The sequence below is a fragment of the Triticum aestivum genome, chromosome 7A, assembly GCF_018294505.1.
Source record: "Triticum aestivum cultivar Chinese Spring chromosome 7A, IWGSC CS RefSeq v2.1, whole genome shotgun sequence".
Classification (NCBI taxonomy): domain Eukaryota; kingdom Viridiplantae; phylum Streptophyta; class Magnoliopsida; order Poales; family Poaceae; genus Triticum; species Triticum aestivum.
This window is the reverse complement of record NC_057812.1, coordinates 563,296,025-563,313,394: the sequence shown is the minus strand read 5'-3', so window position 1 is coordinate 563,313,394 and position 17,370 is coordinate 563,296,025. Positions and strand designations below refer to the sequence as shown.

At 44.9% G+C, this 17,370-nt stretch overlaps 1 protein-coding gene across 1 annotated transcript; it reads right to left on the bottom strand.

Annotated features, from left to right (window-relative positions):
• Positions 1-14,862: 14,862 nt before the first annotated feature.
• LOC123148258 (alpha-amylase type A isozyme) lies at positions 14,863-16,847 on the bottom strand. The gene is made up of 4 exons (XM_044567644.1): positions 16,621-16,847; positions 16,403-16,535; positions 15,440-16,254; positions 14,863-15,349 (listed from the first exon to the last, which is right to left on the bottom strand). Exons 1-4 carry the CDS (start codon positions 16,705-16,707, stop codon positions 15,071-15,073), a joined length of 1,314 nt encoding a protein of 437 aa, XP_044423579.1. The 5' UTR covers positions 16,708-16,847; the 3' UTR covers positions 14,863-15,070.
• Between the last annotated feature and the right edge of the window lie 523 nt (positions 16,848-17,370).

Genomic DNA, 17,370 nt, shown 5'->3' with positions numbered 1-17,370 from the left:
GAAGAAACCCAAATCTGGACCTAAGCCTGAAACTGAGTGCTTCTACTGCAAGCAGACTGGTCACTGGAAGCGGAACTGCCCCAAGTATTTGGCGGATAAGAAGGATGGCAAGGTGAACAAAGGTATATGCGATATACATGTTATTGATGTGTACCTTACTAATGCTCGCAGTAGCACCTGGGTATTTGATACTGGTTCTGTTGCTAACATTTGCAACTCGAAACAGGGACTACGGATTAAGCGAAGATTGGCTAAGGACGAGGTGACGATGTGCGTGGGAAATGGTTCCAAAGTCGATGTGATCACGGTCGGCACACTAACTCTACATCTACCTTCGGGATTAGTATTAGACCTAAATAATTGTTATATTGGTGCCAGCGTTGAGCATGAACATTATATCTGGATCTTGTTTGATGCGAGACGGTTATTCATTTAAATCAGAGAATAATGGTTGTTCTATTTATATGAGTAAAATCTTTTATGGTCATGCACCCATGAAGAATGGTCTATTCTTATTAAATCTCGATAGTAGTAACACACACATTCATAATGTTGTAGCCAAAAGATGCAGCATTGATAATGATAGTGCAACTTATTTGTGGCACTGCCGTTTAGGTCATATCGGTGTAAAGCGCATGAAGAAACTCCATACTGATGGACTTTTGGAACCACTTGATTATGAATCACTTGGTACTTGCGAACCGTGCCTTATGGGTAAGATGACAAAAACACCGTTCTCCGGTACTATGGAGAGAGCAACGGATTTGTTGGAAATCATACATACAGATGTATGTGGTCCGATGAATGTTGAGGCTCGTGGCGGATATCGTTATTTTCTCACCTTCACAGATGACTTAAGCAGATATGGGTATATCTACTTAATGAAACATAAGTCTGAAACATTTGAAAAGTTCAAAGAATTTCAAAGTGAAGTTGAAAATCATCATAGCAAGAAAATAAAATTCCTACGATTTGATCGTGGAGGAGAATATTTGAGTTACGAGTTTGGTGTAGAAACAATGCGGAATAGTTTCGCAACTCACGCCACCCGGAACACCACAGCGTAATGGTGTGTCCGAATATCGTAATCGTACTTTACTTGATATGGTGCGATCTATGATGTCTCTTACTGATTTACCGCTATCGTTTTGGGGTTATGCTTTAGAGACGGCCGCATTCACGTTAAATAGGGCACCATCAAAATCTGTTGAGACGACGCCTTATGAACTGTGGTTTGGCAAGAAACCAAAGTTGTCGTTTCTGAAAGTTTGGGGCTGCGATGCTTATGTGAAAAAACTTCAACCTGATAAGCTCGAACCCAAATCGGAGAAATGTGTCTTCATAGGATATCCAAAGGAAACTATTGGATACACCTTCTATCACAGATCCGAAGGCAAGACTTTTGTTGCTAAATTCGGAAACTTTCTAGAGAAGGAGTTTCTCTCGAAAGAAGTGAGTGGGATGAAAGTAGAACTTGATGAGGTAACTGTACCTGCTCCCTTATTGGAAAGTAGTACATCATAGAAACCAGTTTCTGTGACACCTACACCAATTAGTGAGGAAGATAATGATGATGATCATGAAACTTCAGAACAAGATACTACTGAACCTCGTAGATCAAGCAGAGTAAGATCCGCACCAGAGTGGTATGGTAATCCTGTTCTGGAAGTCATGCTACTAGATCATGATGAACCTACGAACTATGGAGAAGCGATGGTGAGCCCAGATTCCGCAAAATGGCTTGAAGCCATGAAATCTGAGATGGGATCCATGTATGAGAACAAAGTGTGGACTTTGGTTGACTTGCCAAAAGATCGGCAAGCAATTGAAAATAAATGGATCTTCAAGAAGAAGACTGACACTGACGGTAATGTTACTGTCTACAAAGCTCGACTTGTCGCAAAAGGTTTTTGACAAGTTCAAGGGATTGACTACGATGAGACCTTCTCACCCGTAGCGATGCTTAAGTCTGTCCGAATCATGTTAGCAATTGCCGCATTTTATGATTATGAAATTTGGCAGATGGATGTCAAAACTGCATTCCTGAATGGATTTCTGGAAGAAGAGTTGTATATGATGCAGCCGGAAGGTTTTGTCGATCCAATGGGAGCTAACAAAGTGTGCAAGCTCCAGCGATCCATTTATGGACTGGTGCAAGCCTCTCAGAGTTGGAATAAACGCTTTGATAGTGTGATCAAAGCATTTGGTTTTGTACAGACTTTTGGAGAAGCCTGTATTTACAAGAAAGTGAGTGGGAGCTCTGTAGCATTTCTGATATTATATGTAGATGACATATTACTAATCTGAAATGATATAGAATTTCTGGATAGCATAAAGGGATACTTGAATAAGAGTTTTTCAATGGAAGACCTCGGTGAAGCTGCTTACATATTGGGCATTAAGATCTATAGAGATAGATCAAGACGCTTAATTGGACTTTCACAAAGCACATACCTTGACAAAGTTTTGAAGAAGTTCAAAATGGATCAAGTAAAGAAAGGATTCTTGCCTGTGTTACAAGGTGTGAAATTGAGTAAGACTCAATGCCAGACCAATGCAGAAGATAGAGAGAAAATGAAAGATGTTCCCTATGCTTCAGCCATAGGCTCTATCATGTATGCAATGCTGTGTACCAGACCTGATGTGTGTCTTGCTATAAGTCCAGCAGGGAGGTACCAAAGTAATCCAGGAGTGGATCACTGGACAACGGTCAAGAACATCCTGAAATACCTAAAAGGGACTAAGGATATGTTTCTCATATATGGAGGTGACAAAGAGCTCATCGTAAATGGTTATGTTGATGCAAGCTTTGACACTGATCCGGATGATTCTAAATCGCAAACCGGATATGTGTTTACATTAAACGGTGGAGTTGTCAGTTGGTGCAGTTCTAAACAAAGCGTTATGGCGGGATCTACATGTGAAGCGGAGTACATAGCTGCTTCGGAAGCAGCAAACGAAGGAGTCTGGATGAAGGAGTTCATATCCGATCTAGGTGTCATACCTAGTGCATCGGGTCCAATGAAAATCTTTTGTGACAATACTGGTGCAATTGTATTGGCAAAGGAATCCAGATTTCACAAAAGAACCAAGCACATCAAGAGACGCTTCAATTCCATCCATGATCTAGTCCAGGTGGGAGACATAGAGATTTGCAAGATACATACAGATCTGAATGTAGCAGACCCATTTGAAGGAAATATGCCCTAGAGGCAATAATAAAGTTATTATTTATTTCCTTATATCATGATAAATGTTTATTATTCATGCTAGAATTGTATTAACCGGAAATATAATACATGTGTGAATACATAGACAAACAGAGTGTCACTAGTATGCCTCTACTTGACTAGCTCGTTAATCAAAGATGGTTATGTTTCCTAACCATAAACAAAGAGTTGTTATTTGATTAACGGGATCACATCATTAGGTGAATGATCTGATTGACATGACCCATTCCATTAGCTTAGCACCCGATCGTTTAGTATGTTGCCATTGCTTTCTTCATGACTTATACATGTTCCTATAACTATGAGATTATGCAACTCCCGTTTACCGGAGGAACACTTTGGGTGCTACCAAACGTCACAACGTAACTGGGTGATTATAAAGGAGTACTACAGGTGTCTCCAAAGGTACATGTTGGGTTGGCGTATTTCGAGATTAGGTTTTGTCACTCCGATTGTCGGAGAGGTATCTCTGGGCCCTCTCGGTAATGCACATCACTTAAGCCTTGCAAGCATTGCAACTAATGAGTTAGTTGCGGGATGATGTATTACAGAACGAGTAAAGAGACTTGCCGGCAACGAGATTGAACTACGTATTGGAATACCAACGATTGAATCTCAGGCAAGTAACATACCGATGACAAAGGGAATGACGTATGTTGTTATGCGGTCTGACCGATAAAGATCTTCGTAGAATATGTAGGAGCCAATATGGGCATCCAGGTCCCGCTATTGGTTATTGACTGGAGACGTGTCTCGGTCATGTCTACATTGTTCTCGAACCCGTAGGGTCCGCACGCTTAAGGTTACGATGACAGTTATATTATGAGTTTATGCATTTTGATGTACCGAAGATTGTTCGGAGTCCCGGATGTGATCACGGACATGACGAGGAGTCTCGAAATGGTCGAGACATAAATATTGATATATTGGAAGCCTATGTTTGGATATCGGAAGTGTTCCGGGTGAAATCGGGATTTTACCGGAGTACCGGGAGGTTACCGGAACCCCCCGGGAGTTATATGGGCCATGATGGGCCTTAGTGGAAAAGAGAAGAGGCAGCCCCTCATGGGCCGCACACCCCTCCCCTCCCTTGGTCTGAATAGGACAAGGAGAGGGGGCCGACCCCTCTCTCTCTTTTCCTCCCTCCGCGAATCCTATTCCAACTAGGATTGGGGGGGGGGGGGGAATCCTACTCCCAGAGGGAGTAGGACTCTCCTGGCGCGCCCTCCTTGGCCGGCCAGCCTCCCCCCTTTAGTCCTTTATATACGGAGGCAGGGGCACCCCAGAAACACACAAGTTGATCCACGTGATCTTTTCCTTAGCCATGTGCGGCGCCCCAGCCACCATAGTCCTCGATAATATTGTAGCGGAGTTTAGGCGAAGCCCTGCTGCAGTAGTACATCAAGATCGTCACCACGCCATCGTGCTGACGGAACTCTTCCCCGACACTTTGCTGGATCGGAGTCTGGGGATCGTCATCGAGCTGAACGTGTGCTAAAACTCGGAGGTGCCGTAGTTTCGGTGCTTGATCGGTCGGGCCGTGAAGACGTACGACTACATCAACCAAACGCTTCCGTTGTCGATCTACTAGGTATGTAGATCAAACTCCCCCCTCTCGTTGCTATGCATCACATGATCTTGCGTGTGCGTAGGAATTTTTTTGAAATTATTACGTTCCCCAACAGTGGCATCCGAGCCTAGGTTTTATATGTTGATGTTATATGCACGAGTAGAACACAAGTGAGTTGTGGGCGATATAAGTCATACTGCTTACTAGCATGTCATACTTTGGTTCGGCGGTATTGTTGGATGAAGCGGCCCAGACCGACATTACGCGTACGCTTACGCGAGACCAGTTCTCCCGACGTGCTTTGCACAGAGGTGGCTTGTGGGTGACAGTTTCTCCAACTTTAGTTGAACTGAGTGTGGCTACACCCGGTCCTTGCGAAGGTTAAAACAACACCAACTTGACAAACTATCGTTGTGGTTTTGATGCGTAGGTAAGATTGGTTCTTGCTTAAGCCCGTAGCAGCCACATAAAACTTGCAACAACAAAGTAGAGGACGTCTAACTTGTTTTTGCAGGGCATGTTGTGATGTGATATGGTCAAGACATGATGCTGATTTTATTGTATGAGATGATCATGTTTTGTAACCGAGTTATCGGCAACTGGCAGGAGCCATATGGTTGTCGCTTTATTGTATGCAATGCAATCGCGATGTAATGCTTTACTTTATCACTAAACGGTAGCGATAGTCGTGGAAGCACAAGCTTGGCGAGACGACAACGACGCTACGATGGAGATCAAGGTGTCACACGGTTGACGATGGTGATCACGACGATGCTTCGGAGATGGAGATCACAAGCACAAGATGATGATGGCCATATCATATCACTTATATTGATTGCATGTGATGTTTATCTTTTATGCATCTTATCTTGCTTTGATTGACGGTAGCATTATAAGATGATCTCTCACTAATTATCAAGAAGTGTTCTCCCTGAGTATGCACCGTTGCGAAAGTTCTTCGTGCTGAGACACCACGTGATGATCGGGTGTGATAGGTTCTACGTTCAAATACAACGGGTGCAAAACAGTTGCACACGCGGAATACTCAGGTTATACTTGACGAGCCAAGCATATACAGATATGGCCTCGGAACACGGAGACCGAAAGGTCGAGCGTGAATCATATAGTAGATATGATCAACATAATGATGTTCACCAATGAAACTACTCCATCTCACGTGATGATCGGACATGGTTTAGTTGATTTGGATCACGTAATCACTTAGAGGATTAGAGGGATGTCTATCTAAGTGGGAGTTCTTAAGTAATATGATTAATTGAACTTAAATTTATCATGAACTTAGTCCTGGTAGTATTTTGCAAATTATGTTGTAGATCAATAGCTCCCGTTGTTGCTTTCATATGTTTATTTTGATATGTTCCTAGAGAAAATTGTGTTGAAAGATGTTAGTAGCAATGATGCGGATTGGATCCGTGATCTGAGGTTTATCCTCATTGCTGCACAGAAGAATTATGTCCTTGATGCACCGCTAGGTGACGACCTATTGCAGGAGCAGATGCAGACGTTATGAACGTTTGGCTAGCTCAATATGATGACTACTTGATAGTTTAGTGCACCATGCTTAACAGCTTAGAATCAGGACTTCAAAGACGTTTTGAACATCATGGAGCATATGAGATGTTCCAGGAGTTGAAGTTAATATTTCAAGCAAATACACGAGTTGAGAGATATGAAGTCTCCAACAAGTTCTATAGCTAAAAGATGGAGGAGAATCGCTCAACTAGTGAGCATGTGCTCAGATTGTCTGGGTACTACAATCGCTTGAATCAAGTGGGAGTTAATCTTCTAGATAAAATAGTGATTGACAGAATTCTCTAGTCACCATCACCAAGTTAGTAGAACTTCGTGATGAACTATAATATGCAAGGGATGACAAAAGTAATTCCCAAGCTCTTCGTGATGCTGAAATCGACGAAGGTAGAAATCAAGAAAAACATCAAGTGTTGATGGTAGACAAGACCACTAGTTTCAAGAAAAGGGCAAAGGGAAGAAGGGGAACTTCAAGAAGAACGGCAAGCAAGTTGCTGCTCAAGTGAAGAAGCCCAAGTCTGATCCTGAGCCTGAGACTAAGTGCTTCTACTGCAAAGGGACTGGTCACTGGAAGCAGAACTACCCCAAGTGATTGGCAGATAAAAAGGATGGCAAAGTGAACATAAGTATATTTGATATACATGTTATTGATGTGTACTTTACTAGTGTTTATAGCAACCCCTCAGTATTTGATACTAGTTCAGTTGCTAAGATTAGTAACTCGAAATGGGAGTTGCAGAATAAACAGAGACTAGTTAAGGGTGACGTGACGATGTGTGTTGGAAGTGGTTCCAAGATTGATATGATCATCATCGCACACTCCCTATAATTTCGGGATTAGTGTTGAACCTAAATAAGTGTTATTTGGTGTTTGCGTTCAGCATGAATATGATTTGATCATGTTTATTGTAATACGATTATTCATTTAAGTAAGAGAATAAATTGTTGTTCTGTTTACATGAATAAAACCTTATATGGTTACACACCCAATGAAAATAGTTCGTTGGATCTCGATAGTAGTGATACACATAATCATAATATTGAAACCAAAAGATGCAAAGTTAATAATGATAGTGCAACTTATTTGTGACACTGCCGTTTAGGTCATATTGGTGTAAAGCGCATGAAGAAACTCCATGCTGATGGGCTTTTGAATCACTTGATTATGAATCAGTTGATGCTTGCAAACCATGCCTCATGGGCAAGATGACTAAAACTCCGTTCTTCAGAACAATGGAGCGAGCAACAGATTTGTTGGAAATCATACATACTGATGTATGAGGTCCGATGAATATTGAGGCTCGCGACAAGTATCATTATTTTCTGATCTTCACAGATGATTTGAGCAGATATGAGTATATCTACTTGATGAAACATAAGTCTGAAACATTTGAAAAGTTCAAAGAATTTCAGAGTGAAGTGAAAAATCATCATAACAAGAAAATAAAGTTTCTATGATCTGATCATAGAGAAGAGTATTTGAGTTACGAGTTTGGCCTTCAGTTAAAAACAATGTGAAATAGTTTCACTACTCACGCCACCTGGAACACCACAATGTAATGGTGTGTCCGAACGTCATAACCGTACTTTATTAGATATGGTGCGATCTATGATGTCTCTTACCGATCTACCACTATCGTTTTGGGGTTATGCAGTAGAGACATCTGCATTCACGTTAAATAGGGCACCATCTAAATCCATTGAGACGACACCATATGAACTATGGTTTGGCAAGAAACCTAAGTTGTCGTTTCTTAAAGTTTGAGGTTGCAATGCTTATGTGAAAAAGTTTCAACCTGATAAGCTCAAACCCAAATCAGAGAAATGTGTCTTCATAGGATATCCAAAGGAAACTATTGGATACACCTTCTATCACAGATCCGAAGGCAAGACTTTTGTTGCTAAATTCGGAAACTTTCTAGAGAAGGAGTTTCTCTCGAAAGAAGTGAGTGGGAGGAAAGTAGAAAACTTGATAAGGTAATTGTACCTTCTCCCTTATTGGAAAGTAGTTCATCACAGAAATCTGTTCTTGTGACTACTACACCAATTAGTGAGGAAGCTAATGATGATGATCATGTAACTTCAGATCAAGTTACTACCGAATCTCGTAGGTAAACCAGAGTAAGATCCGCACCAGAGTGGTACGGTAATCCTGTTCTGAAAGTCATGTTACTAGACCATGACGAACCTACGAACTATGAGGAAGCGATGATGAGCCCAGATTCCGATAAATGGCTTGAGGCCATGAAATCTGAGATATGATCCATGTATGAGAACAAAGTATGGACTTTGGTTGACTTGCCCGATGATCGGCAAGCAATTGAGAATAAATGGATCTTCAAGAGGAAGACGGACGTTGATAGTAGTGTTACTATCTACAAAGCTAGAATTGTCGCAAAAGGTTTTCGGCAAGTTCAAAGTGTTGACTACGATGAGAGTTTCTCACTCGTATCTATGCTTGAGTCTGTCCGAATCATGTTAGTAATTGCCGCAGTTTATGAAATATGGCAAATGGATGAACAAAACTGCATTCCTTAATGGATTTATTAAAGAAGAGTTGTATATGATGCAACCAGAAGGTTTTGTTAATCCTAAAGGTGCTAACAAAATATGCAAGCTCCAATGATCCATCTATGGACTGGTGCAACCATCTCGGAGTTGGAATATACGTTTTGATAAGTTGATCAAAGCATATAGTTTTATACAGACTTGCGGTGAAGCCTGTATTTACAAGAAAGTGAGTGGGAGCACTACAACATTTCTGATAAGTATATGTATGACATATTGTTGATCGGAAATAATGTAGAATTATTCTGTAAAGCATAAAGGAGTGTTTGAAAGGAGTTTTTCAAAGAAAGACTTTGGTGAAGCTGCTTACATATTGAGCTTCAAGATCTATAGAGATAGATCAAGACGCTTGATAAGTTTTTTTCAGTGAGTACATACCTTGACAAGATTTTGAAGTAGTTCAAAATGGAGCAGTCAAAGAAAGAGTTCTTGCCTGTATTACAAGGTGTGAAGTTGAGTAAGACTTAAAGCCCGACCACGCCAGAAGATAGAAAGAGAATGAAAGTCATTCCCTATGCCTTGGCCATAGGTTCTATAAAGTATGTCATGCTGTATACCAGATCTATTGTATACCCTGCACTGATTTGGCAAGGGAGTACAATAGTGATCTAGGAGTAGATCACTGGACAGCGGTCAAAATTATCCTTAGTGGAATAAGGAAATATTTCTCAATTATGGAGGTGACAAACAGGTTCGTCGTAAAAGTTACGTCGATGCAAGTTTTGACAAAGATCTGGATGACTCTAAGTCTCGATCTAGATACATATTGAAAGTGGGAGCAATAAGCTAAAGTAGCTCCGTGCAGAGCATTGTTGACGTAGAAATTCGCAAAATACTTACGAATCTGAATGTGACAGACCCGTTGACTAAAATTATCTCACAAGCAAAACATGATCACACCTTAGTACTCTTTGGGTGTTAATCACATAGCGATGTGAACTAGATTACTGACACTAGTAAACCCTTTGGGTGTTGATCACATATCGATGTGAACTATGGGTGTTAATCACATGGTGATGTGAACTATTGCTGTTAAATCACATGGCGATGTGAACTAGATTATTGACTCTAGTGCAAGTGGGAGACTGAAGGAAATATGCCCTAGAGGCAATAATAAAGTTATTATTTATTTCCTTATATCATGATAAATGTTTATTATTCATGCTAGAATTGTATTAACCGGAAACATAATACATGTGTGAATACATAGACAAACAGAGTGTCACTAGTATACCTCTACTTGACTAGCTCGTTAATCAAAGATGGTTATGTTTCCTAACCATAAACAAAGAGTTGTTATTTGATTAACGGGATCACATCATTAGGTGAATGATCTGATTGACATGACCCATTCCATTAGCTTAGCACCCGATCGTTTAGTATGTTGTTATTGCTTTCTTCATGACTTATACATGTTCCTATAACTATGAGATTATGCAACTCCTGTTTACCGGAGGAACACTTTGGGTGCTACCAAACGTCACAACGTAACTGGATGATTATAAAGGAGTACTACAGGTGTCTCCAAAGGTACATGTTGGGTTGGCGTATTTCGAGATTAGGTTTTGTCACTCCGCTTGTTGGAGAGGTATCTCTGGGCCCTCTCGGTAATGCACATCACTTAAGCCTTGCAAGCATTGCAACTAATGAGTTAGTTGCGGGATGATGTATTACAGAACGAGTAAAGAGACTTGCCGGCAACGAGATTGAACTAGGTATTGGAATACCGATGATCGAATCTCGGGCAAGTAACATACCGATGACAAAGGGAACGACGTATGTTGCTATGCGGTCTGACCGATAAAGATCTTCGTAGAATATGTAGGAGCCAATATGGGCATCCAGGTCCCGCTATTGGTTATTGACCGGAGACGTGTCTCGGTCATGTCTACATTGTTCTCGAACTCGTAGGGTCCGCACGCTTAAGGTTACGATGACATTTATATTATGAGTTTATGCATTTTGATGACCGAAGATTATTCGGAGTCCCGGATGTGATCACGGACATGACGAGGAGTCTCAAAATGGTTGAGACATAAAGATTGATATATTGGAAGCCTATGTTTGGATATCGGAAGTGTTCCGGGTGAAATCGGGATTTTACCGGAGTACCGGGAGGTTACCGGAACCCCCCGGGAGCTATATGGGCCATGATGGGCCTTAGTGGAAAAGAGAAGAGGCAGCCCCTCATGGGCCGCGCGCCCCTCCCCTCCCTTGGTCCGAATAGGACAAGGATAGGGGGCCGGCCCCTCTCTCTCTTTTCCCCCCTCCGCGAATCCTATTCCAACTAGGATTGGGGGGGGGGGATCCTACTCCGAGAGGGAGTAGGACTCTCCTGGCGCGCCCTCCTTGGCCGGCCAGCCTCCCCCCTTTAGTCCTTTATATACGGAGGCAGGGGCACCCCAGAAACACACAAGTTGATCCACGTGATCTTTTCCTTAGCCGTGTGCGGCGCCCCAGCCACCATAGTCCTCGATAATATTGTAGCGGAGTTTAGGCGAAGCCCTGATGCAGTAGTACATCAAGATCGTCACCACGCCATCGTGCTGACGGAACTCTTCCCCGACACTTTGCTGGATCGGAGTCCGGGGATCGTCATCGAGCTGAACGTGTGCTAAAACTCGGAGGTGCCGTAGTTTCGGTGCTTGATCGGTCGGGCCGTGAAGACGTACGACTACATCAACCAAATGCTTCCGTTGTCGATCTACTAGGTATGTAGATCACGCTCCCCCCTCTCGTTGCTATGCATCACATGATCTTGCGTGTGCGTAGGAATTTTTTTGAAATTACTACGTTCCCCAACACCATTGACTAAGCCTCTTCCACGAGCAAAACATGATCAGCACCAATGCTCCATGGGTGTTAGAATCATTAGTGTGTAATCTAGATTATTGACTCTAGTGCAAGTGGGAGACTGAAGGAAATATGCCCTAGAGGCAGTAATAAAGTTATTATTTTATTTCCTTATATCATGATAAATGTTTATTATTCATGCTAGAATTGTATTATCCGGAAACATAATACTTGTGTGAATACATAGACAAACTAAATGTCACTAGTATGCCTCTACTTGACTAGCTCGTTAATCAAAGATGGTTATGTTTCCTAACCATAGACATGTGTTGTCATTTGATTAACGGGATCACATTATTAGGAGAATGATGTGATTGACAGGACCCATTCCATTAGCTTAGCACCCGATCGTTTAGTATGTTGCTATTGCTTTCTTCATGACTTATACATGTTCCTATGACTATGAGATTATGCAACTCCCGTTTGCCGGAGGAACACTTTGTGTGCTACCAAATGTCACAACGTAACTGGGTGATTATAAAGGAGCTCTACAGGTGTCTCCAAAGGTACATGTTGGGTTGGCGTATTTCGAGATTAGGATTTGTCACTCCGATTGTCGGACAGGTATCTCTGGGCCCTCTCGGTAATGCACATCACATAAGCCTTGCAAGCATTGCAACTAATGAGTTAGTTGTGAGATGATGTATTACAAAACGAGTAAAGAGACTTGCCGGTAACGAGATTGAACTAGGTATTGAGATACCGACGATCGAATCTCGGGCAAGTAACATACCGATGACAAAGGAAACAAAGTATGTTGTTATGCGGTCTGACCGATAAAAGATCTTCGTACAATATGTGGGAGCCAATATGAGCATCCAGGTTCTGCTATTGGTTATTGACCGGAGACATGTCTCGGTCATGTCTACATTGTTCTCGAACCCGTAGGGTCCGCACGCTTAACGTTACGATGACAGTTTCATTATGAGTTTATATATTTTGATGTACCGAAGTTAGTTCGGCGTCCCGGATGTGATCACGGACATAACGAGGAGTCTCGAAATGGTCGAGACATAAAGATTTATATATTGGAAGCCTACGTTTGGACATCGGAAGTGTTCCGGGTGAAATCGGCATTTTACTGGAGTACCGGGAGGTTACCGGAACCCCCGGTAACCTAATGGGCCTTAATGGGCCTAGTGGAGGAAGAGGAGAGGAGGCCTAGGGGCTGCCGCGCGCCCCTCCCCCCCAAGTCCGAATTGGAGAAGGAGGGGGGGCGGCGCCCCCCTTTCCTTTCTTCCCTCTCTTCCTTCTTCCCCAAGTCCTAATCCAACTAGGGAAAGGGGGGGAGTCCTACTCCCGGTAGGAGTAGGACTCCTCCTGCGCGCCTCCTCCTAGGGCCGGCCGCACCCCCTTGGCTCCTTTATATACGGGGGCAGGGGGCACCCCTAGACACACAAGTTGATCTCTAAGATCGTTCTCTTAGCCGTGTGCGGTGCCCCCTTCCACCATAGTCCTTGATAATATTGTAGTGGTGCTTAGGCGAAGCCCTGCGACAGTAGAACATCAAGATCGTCACCACGCCGTCGTGCTGACGGAACTCTTCCCCGACACTTTGCTGGATCGGAGTCCGGGGATCGTCATCGAGCTGAACGTGTGCTAGAACTCGGAGGTGCCGTAGTTTCGGTGCTTGATCGGTCGGGCCGTGAAGACGTACGACTACATCAACCGCGTTGTCATAATGCTTCCACTGTCGGTCTATGATGGTACGTAGATCACACTCTCCCCTCTCGTTGCTATGCATCACCATGATCTTGCGTGTGCGTAGGAAAATTTTGAAATTACTACGTTCCCCAACACAAAGGCGCCAAAGGAGCTTGCAGTGTGGTACTTAGGCACTGGCCACACAGGACCTCTGGATTTGGCACTACTTTTTTGGTATGCCAGGACCTCACAATGACATCAACGTACTGCAGTGCTTGAATGTCTTTGCCAAGCTTGTTGAAGGTCATGCTCCTCCGGTGAACTTCGAGGTCAATGGGCGCCACTACAACAAGGGATACTACCTACCAGATGGCATCTATCCGAGATAGTCCACATTTGTGAAGACTGTCTCAAACCCTGTGCCAGGAGGCAAGAACTCCTACTTTGCCAAGTGTAAGGAGGCTTGCAGGAAGGATGTCGAGCGGGCATTTGGTGTGCTTCAATCTCGATTTGCTGTTGTCTGGTACCCCGCTCTGACCTGGTTGAAATCTCAAATATGGGAAGTGATGACTTGTTGTGTCATCTTGCATAACATGATCATCGAGAGCGAGCTAGAAGAGCCAGTGTTTGACACCGAACCATATTACAGGCAGGGTCCTCTTGCCCAAGTTGATCACCAGGTGCCGACATCATGGGCTGCCTTTCTCAATATGCGTCAGGAGATCCAAGACCCACAAGTGCATCAAGAACTGCAGCACGATCTGATGGAGCACCTATGAAGCCTTAAGGGCAACGCCTAGTTCGATGTGTGATGAACTATGAGTTTGCTTCGTTGAACTATGAGTTTTAATTTGTGTTTGAACTATGAGTTTTCTTCGTTGAACTATTTGATTTCTATTGATTTATGTGATGAACTATGTGATAAAAATTAGTTCTTGTTGAATTTGGGCCTAATTTGCGTCGAAATCAGCGGCTGAGGGGAGGGGGCAATAATGCTAAACATACAAAGAGTTACACGCAATTACATACTGACTAGGATTTTTTTCATCTACTAATCAATCATAAACTTGCCCTTCTTCCTCGATTTTCAGGGGGTGGGCCGCCTCGCCACCTACTGACCAATCAAATTAACCCTCTTTGTAAAAGTTTGTAACTCATTTGTACGTGTAGCATTACTCGGGAAGGGGGGGGGGGGGGGGGGGGGGGGGGGGGGGCGAACTTGGGGGGTCGGCTAGGAAACCCTCACGTCGATTTTATCACCGGTTGGCCCCCAAGCTGTGCTATTTCAAGCCCTTGGGGGGCGAACAGGTGAAGATGCTCTAATGTGGAAGGGAGATGCGTTCGAGATTTGCCAGGTCACACACAGAGTACTTGTTTTGAAATAGCAGATCAGCAGAAAACATGCCATCATTCCATCTGATAATCACCCTCCCAGATGCACCAACATTGATGGTACAAACTCGAATTTATTAAATCTCTTCGTATCCTCATTACTTTATTTAGTACAGTCGTGTGAGCAATTCGTATAGCTCATCAATTTTGGGTACAAGTATACATAGTTAATCATAGTATCTGCGTGAATATAGCAGAAGTGAATCATGTACTCCTACTTCAGAAAATTCATGCTCGATCGAATGGTGGATCAGTGGAGACTTCAGCTCCGCTGCAGTCTCCCCGCGGCGCCGGGCTTCTCCCAGACGGCGTAGTCGTTGCCGTGCGCCGAGGTCACGAACCCGGCCGGGATCACCGCCCCGACGTTGTACCTGGACCCGATCTTCACCACCACCTTGCCGTCGATCTCGGCGACGTAGGCGTCCCCTTCGTGCATGAGGATCTTCAGAGCGCTCGTCGGCGTGATGCCGTTGCGCTTCCTGATCGCCACCAGCGCCGCGATCTCGTCCTTGAACCCCCAGGTGAAGAAATGGTCGTAGAACTACAAATCATCGAGACAAACAGTTGAAGAAATACGTGCAAGAGTGACAGTTGAGTGAGAGTGAACTCTAGAGCTGGCTCATCTGCTTACGATGCATGGGATGCCGGGGTGGGTGAGGATGTACGCGTAGCCCTGCATGACCTTGTCGGAGGGGAATGGCCACATGGCCTGCGTGGAGCCGGTGTCGTGGTTGTCGACGAAGGTGACGGCCTTGGCCGGCCACCACCCCATCACGCCGGGGGCCTTCCCCTGCGGGTCGATCAGCCGCCACAGCTCGCCCTCCACGGCCGCGTTCAGTATCCCCTTGGTCGTGAAATCGAACACCATGCCTGCCGACGCCGCGCCGCCCACCTTGTCCACCCAGTTCACCAGATTCTGCCGGTGCGCGTCCTGGTCGTAGTTGGGCTTGCCGTCGCCGCCGGTGGCCATGTTGTCCCACACCTCCGCCACGGCGAGGCTCGGGGACGTGCCGTCGATGTACACCTTGGCCATCTCCGGCGAGTAGCCCTTGGCGAAGTCAAAGCGCCACGCGTCGAAGCCGAGGTCGCTCTTGAGCCAGAGGAGCCACTCCTTGAGCTCGCGCTGGACGCGGTCGTTGAGGTGGTCGATGTCGGGCGCGGCGGCGAAGTCGGCGCCGGTGTCGAGGTTGGCGGTGCCGTCGGAGTAGGTGGTGTCGTCGCGGCAGATCATGTGGGGGCCCCAGTCGAGGCGGCCGTCGGAGGTGCCGCCCTCGAAGATGCAGTAGATGCCGCGGCTGTCCTTGTAGTCGGCGCAGCGGTGGTTGATGACGATGTCGGCGATCGCCTGGACGCCCTTGCCGTGGAGCGCGGCGATGAGCGACTTGAGCTCCGCCGCGTTGCCGTACTTGGACGCGTCGATGTCGTAGAGCCGGCCAGGCATGTAGCCTGCACCCAAGTCGACCGTTTTAGTGTCTCGTCACTAGTGTAAATATCTCTTTTCAATCGCAATCGAACTTAGCATGTTCTCCACTCCACGCTTCTATTGCTTCTAGATGTTGAGGTACGGATGAATTTGGTCGGGAGAGAGAGGGACCTTGGGTGGAGACGGAGTGCGACGGCGGAGGCAGCCAGACGTGGGTGACTCCGGCGGCGGCGATGTCGTCGACCTTGCCCATCATCATGTTGTACCACCCGCCGCTCTGCTTCCACGACTCCCAGTTGAACCCCTGCAACATCCATTAAGCTCCCACACTTAATTAAGCACTCGAGCTCAGATTATTTCCACAGTTAGAAAACCATGAGCATGCGTACCTGAAAGAGAACTTGATGGCCGGACGCAAATCCGGCGAGAAGCAGCAGCAGCAGAGAGAAGCAGCACAGGTTGCCGTTCTTCCCCATCGCGTACGCTACGCTAGTGTCGATCCCACAGCACAGTAGACTCTTCTTCTTCTCCGGATGGATGGATGATTGGCTGACTGGCTGATCGACTGATGGCCACAAGTGTCCCGCGTGCTTGGTATTTATAGGCAGTGGATGGCATGGCAGTATTTAACGCGAGCTACGTACCGTAGAGTGTGTTGCTTGGAGGCACTGCATGGATACCAGACTCTGTTACGAAAAAAGGTGCAGCCGATGACGGTCAAGTCAATCCGGGGTGGCACAAACTCCATGGAAAAAGATGGCACCATCCAAGTTGGGATCGAAACCCAGCGTTGCCCTTGCCTTTTTGGATAACCGATTTTCCAATGGGAAATAAGCATGGGCGCGAAGAAAGATGGGGAGGAAATGAATTGAACAACATGGAGCACAAGATTTTTCATGTTCCCATGGCAGTAAACTCAGTGCAAAATAAGTACTCCCTCCGTTTCGAATTATTCGTCGCAGAAATAGATGTATCTAGTTGTATTTTAGTTCTAGATACATTCATTTCTGCGACGAGTAATTTGGAACGGAGGGAGTATATCTATACGACTGTACATAACAGATCTGAGACTGATAGACTGCTATTAATGTGGCAGAGCAAGAGAAATATCGCATGAGAGGACACTCCTTTTTGGGCCG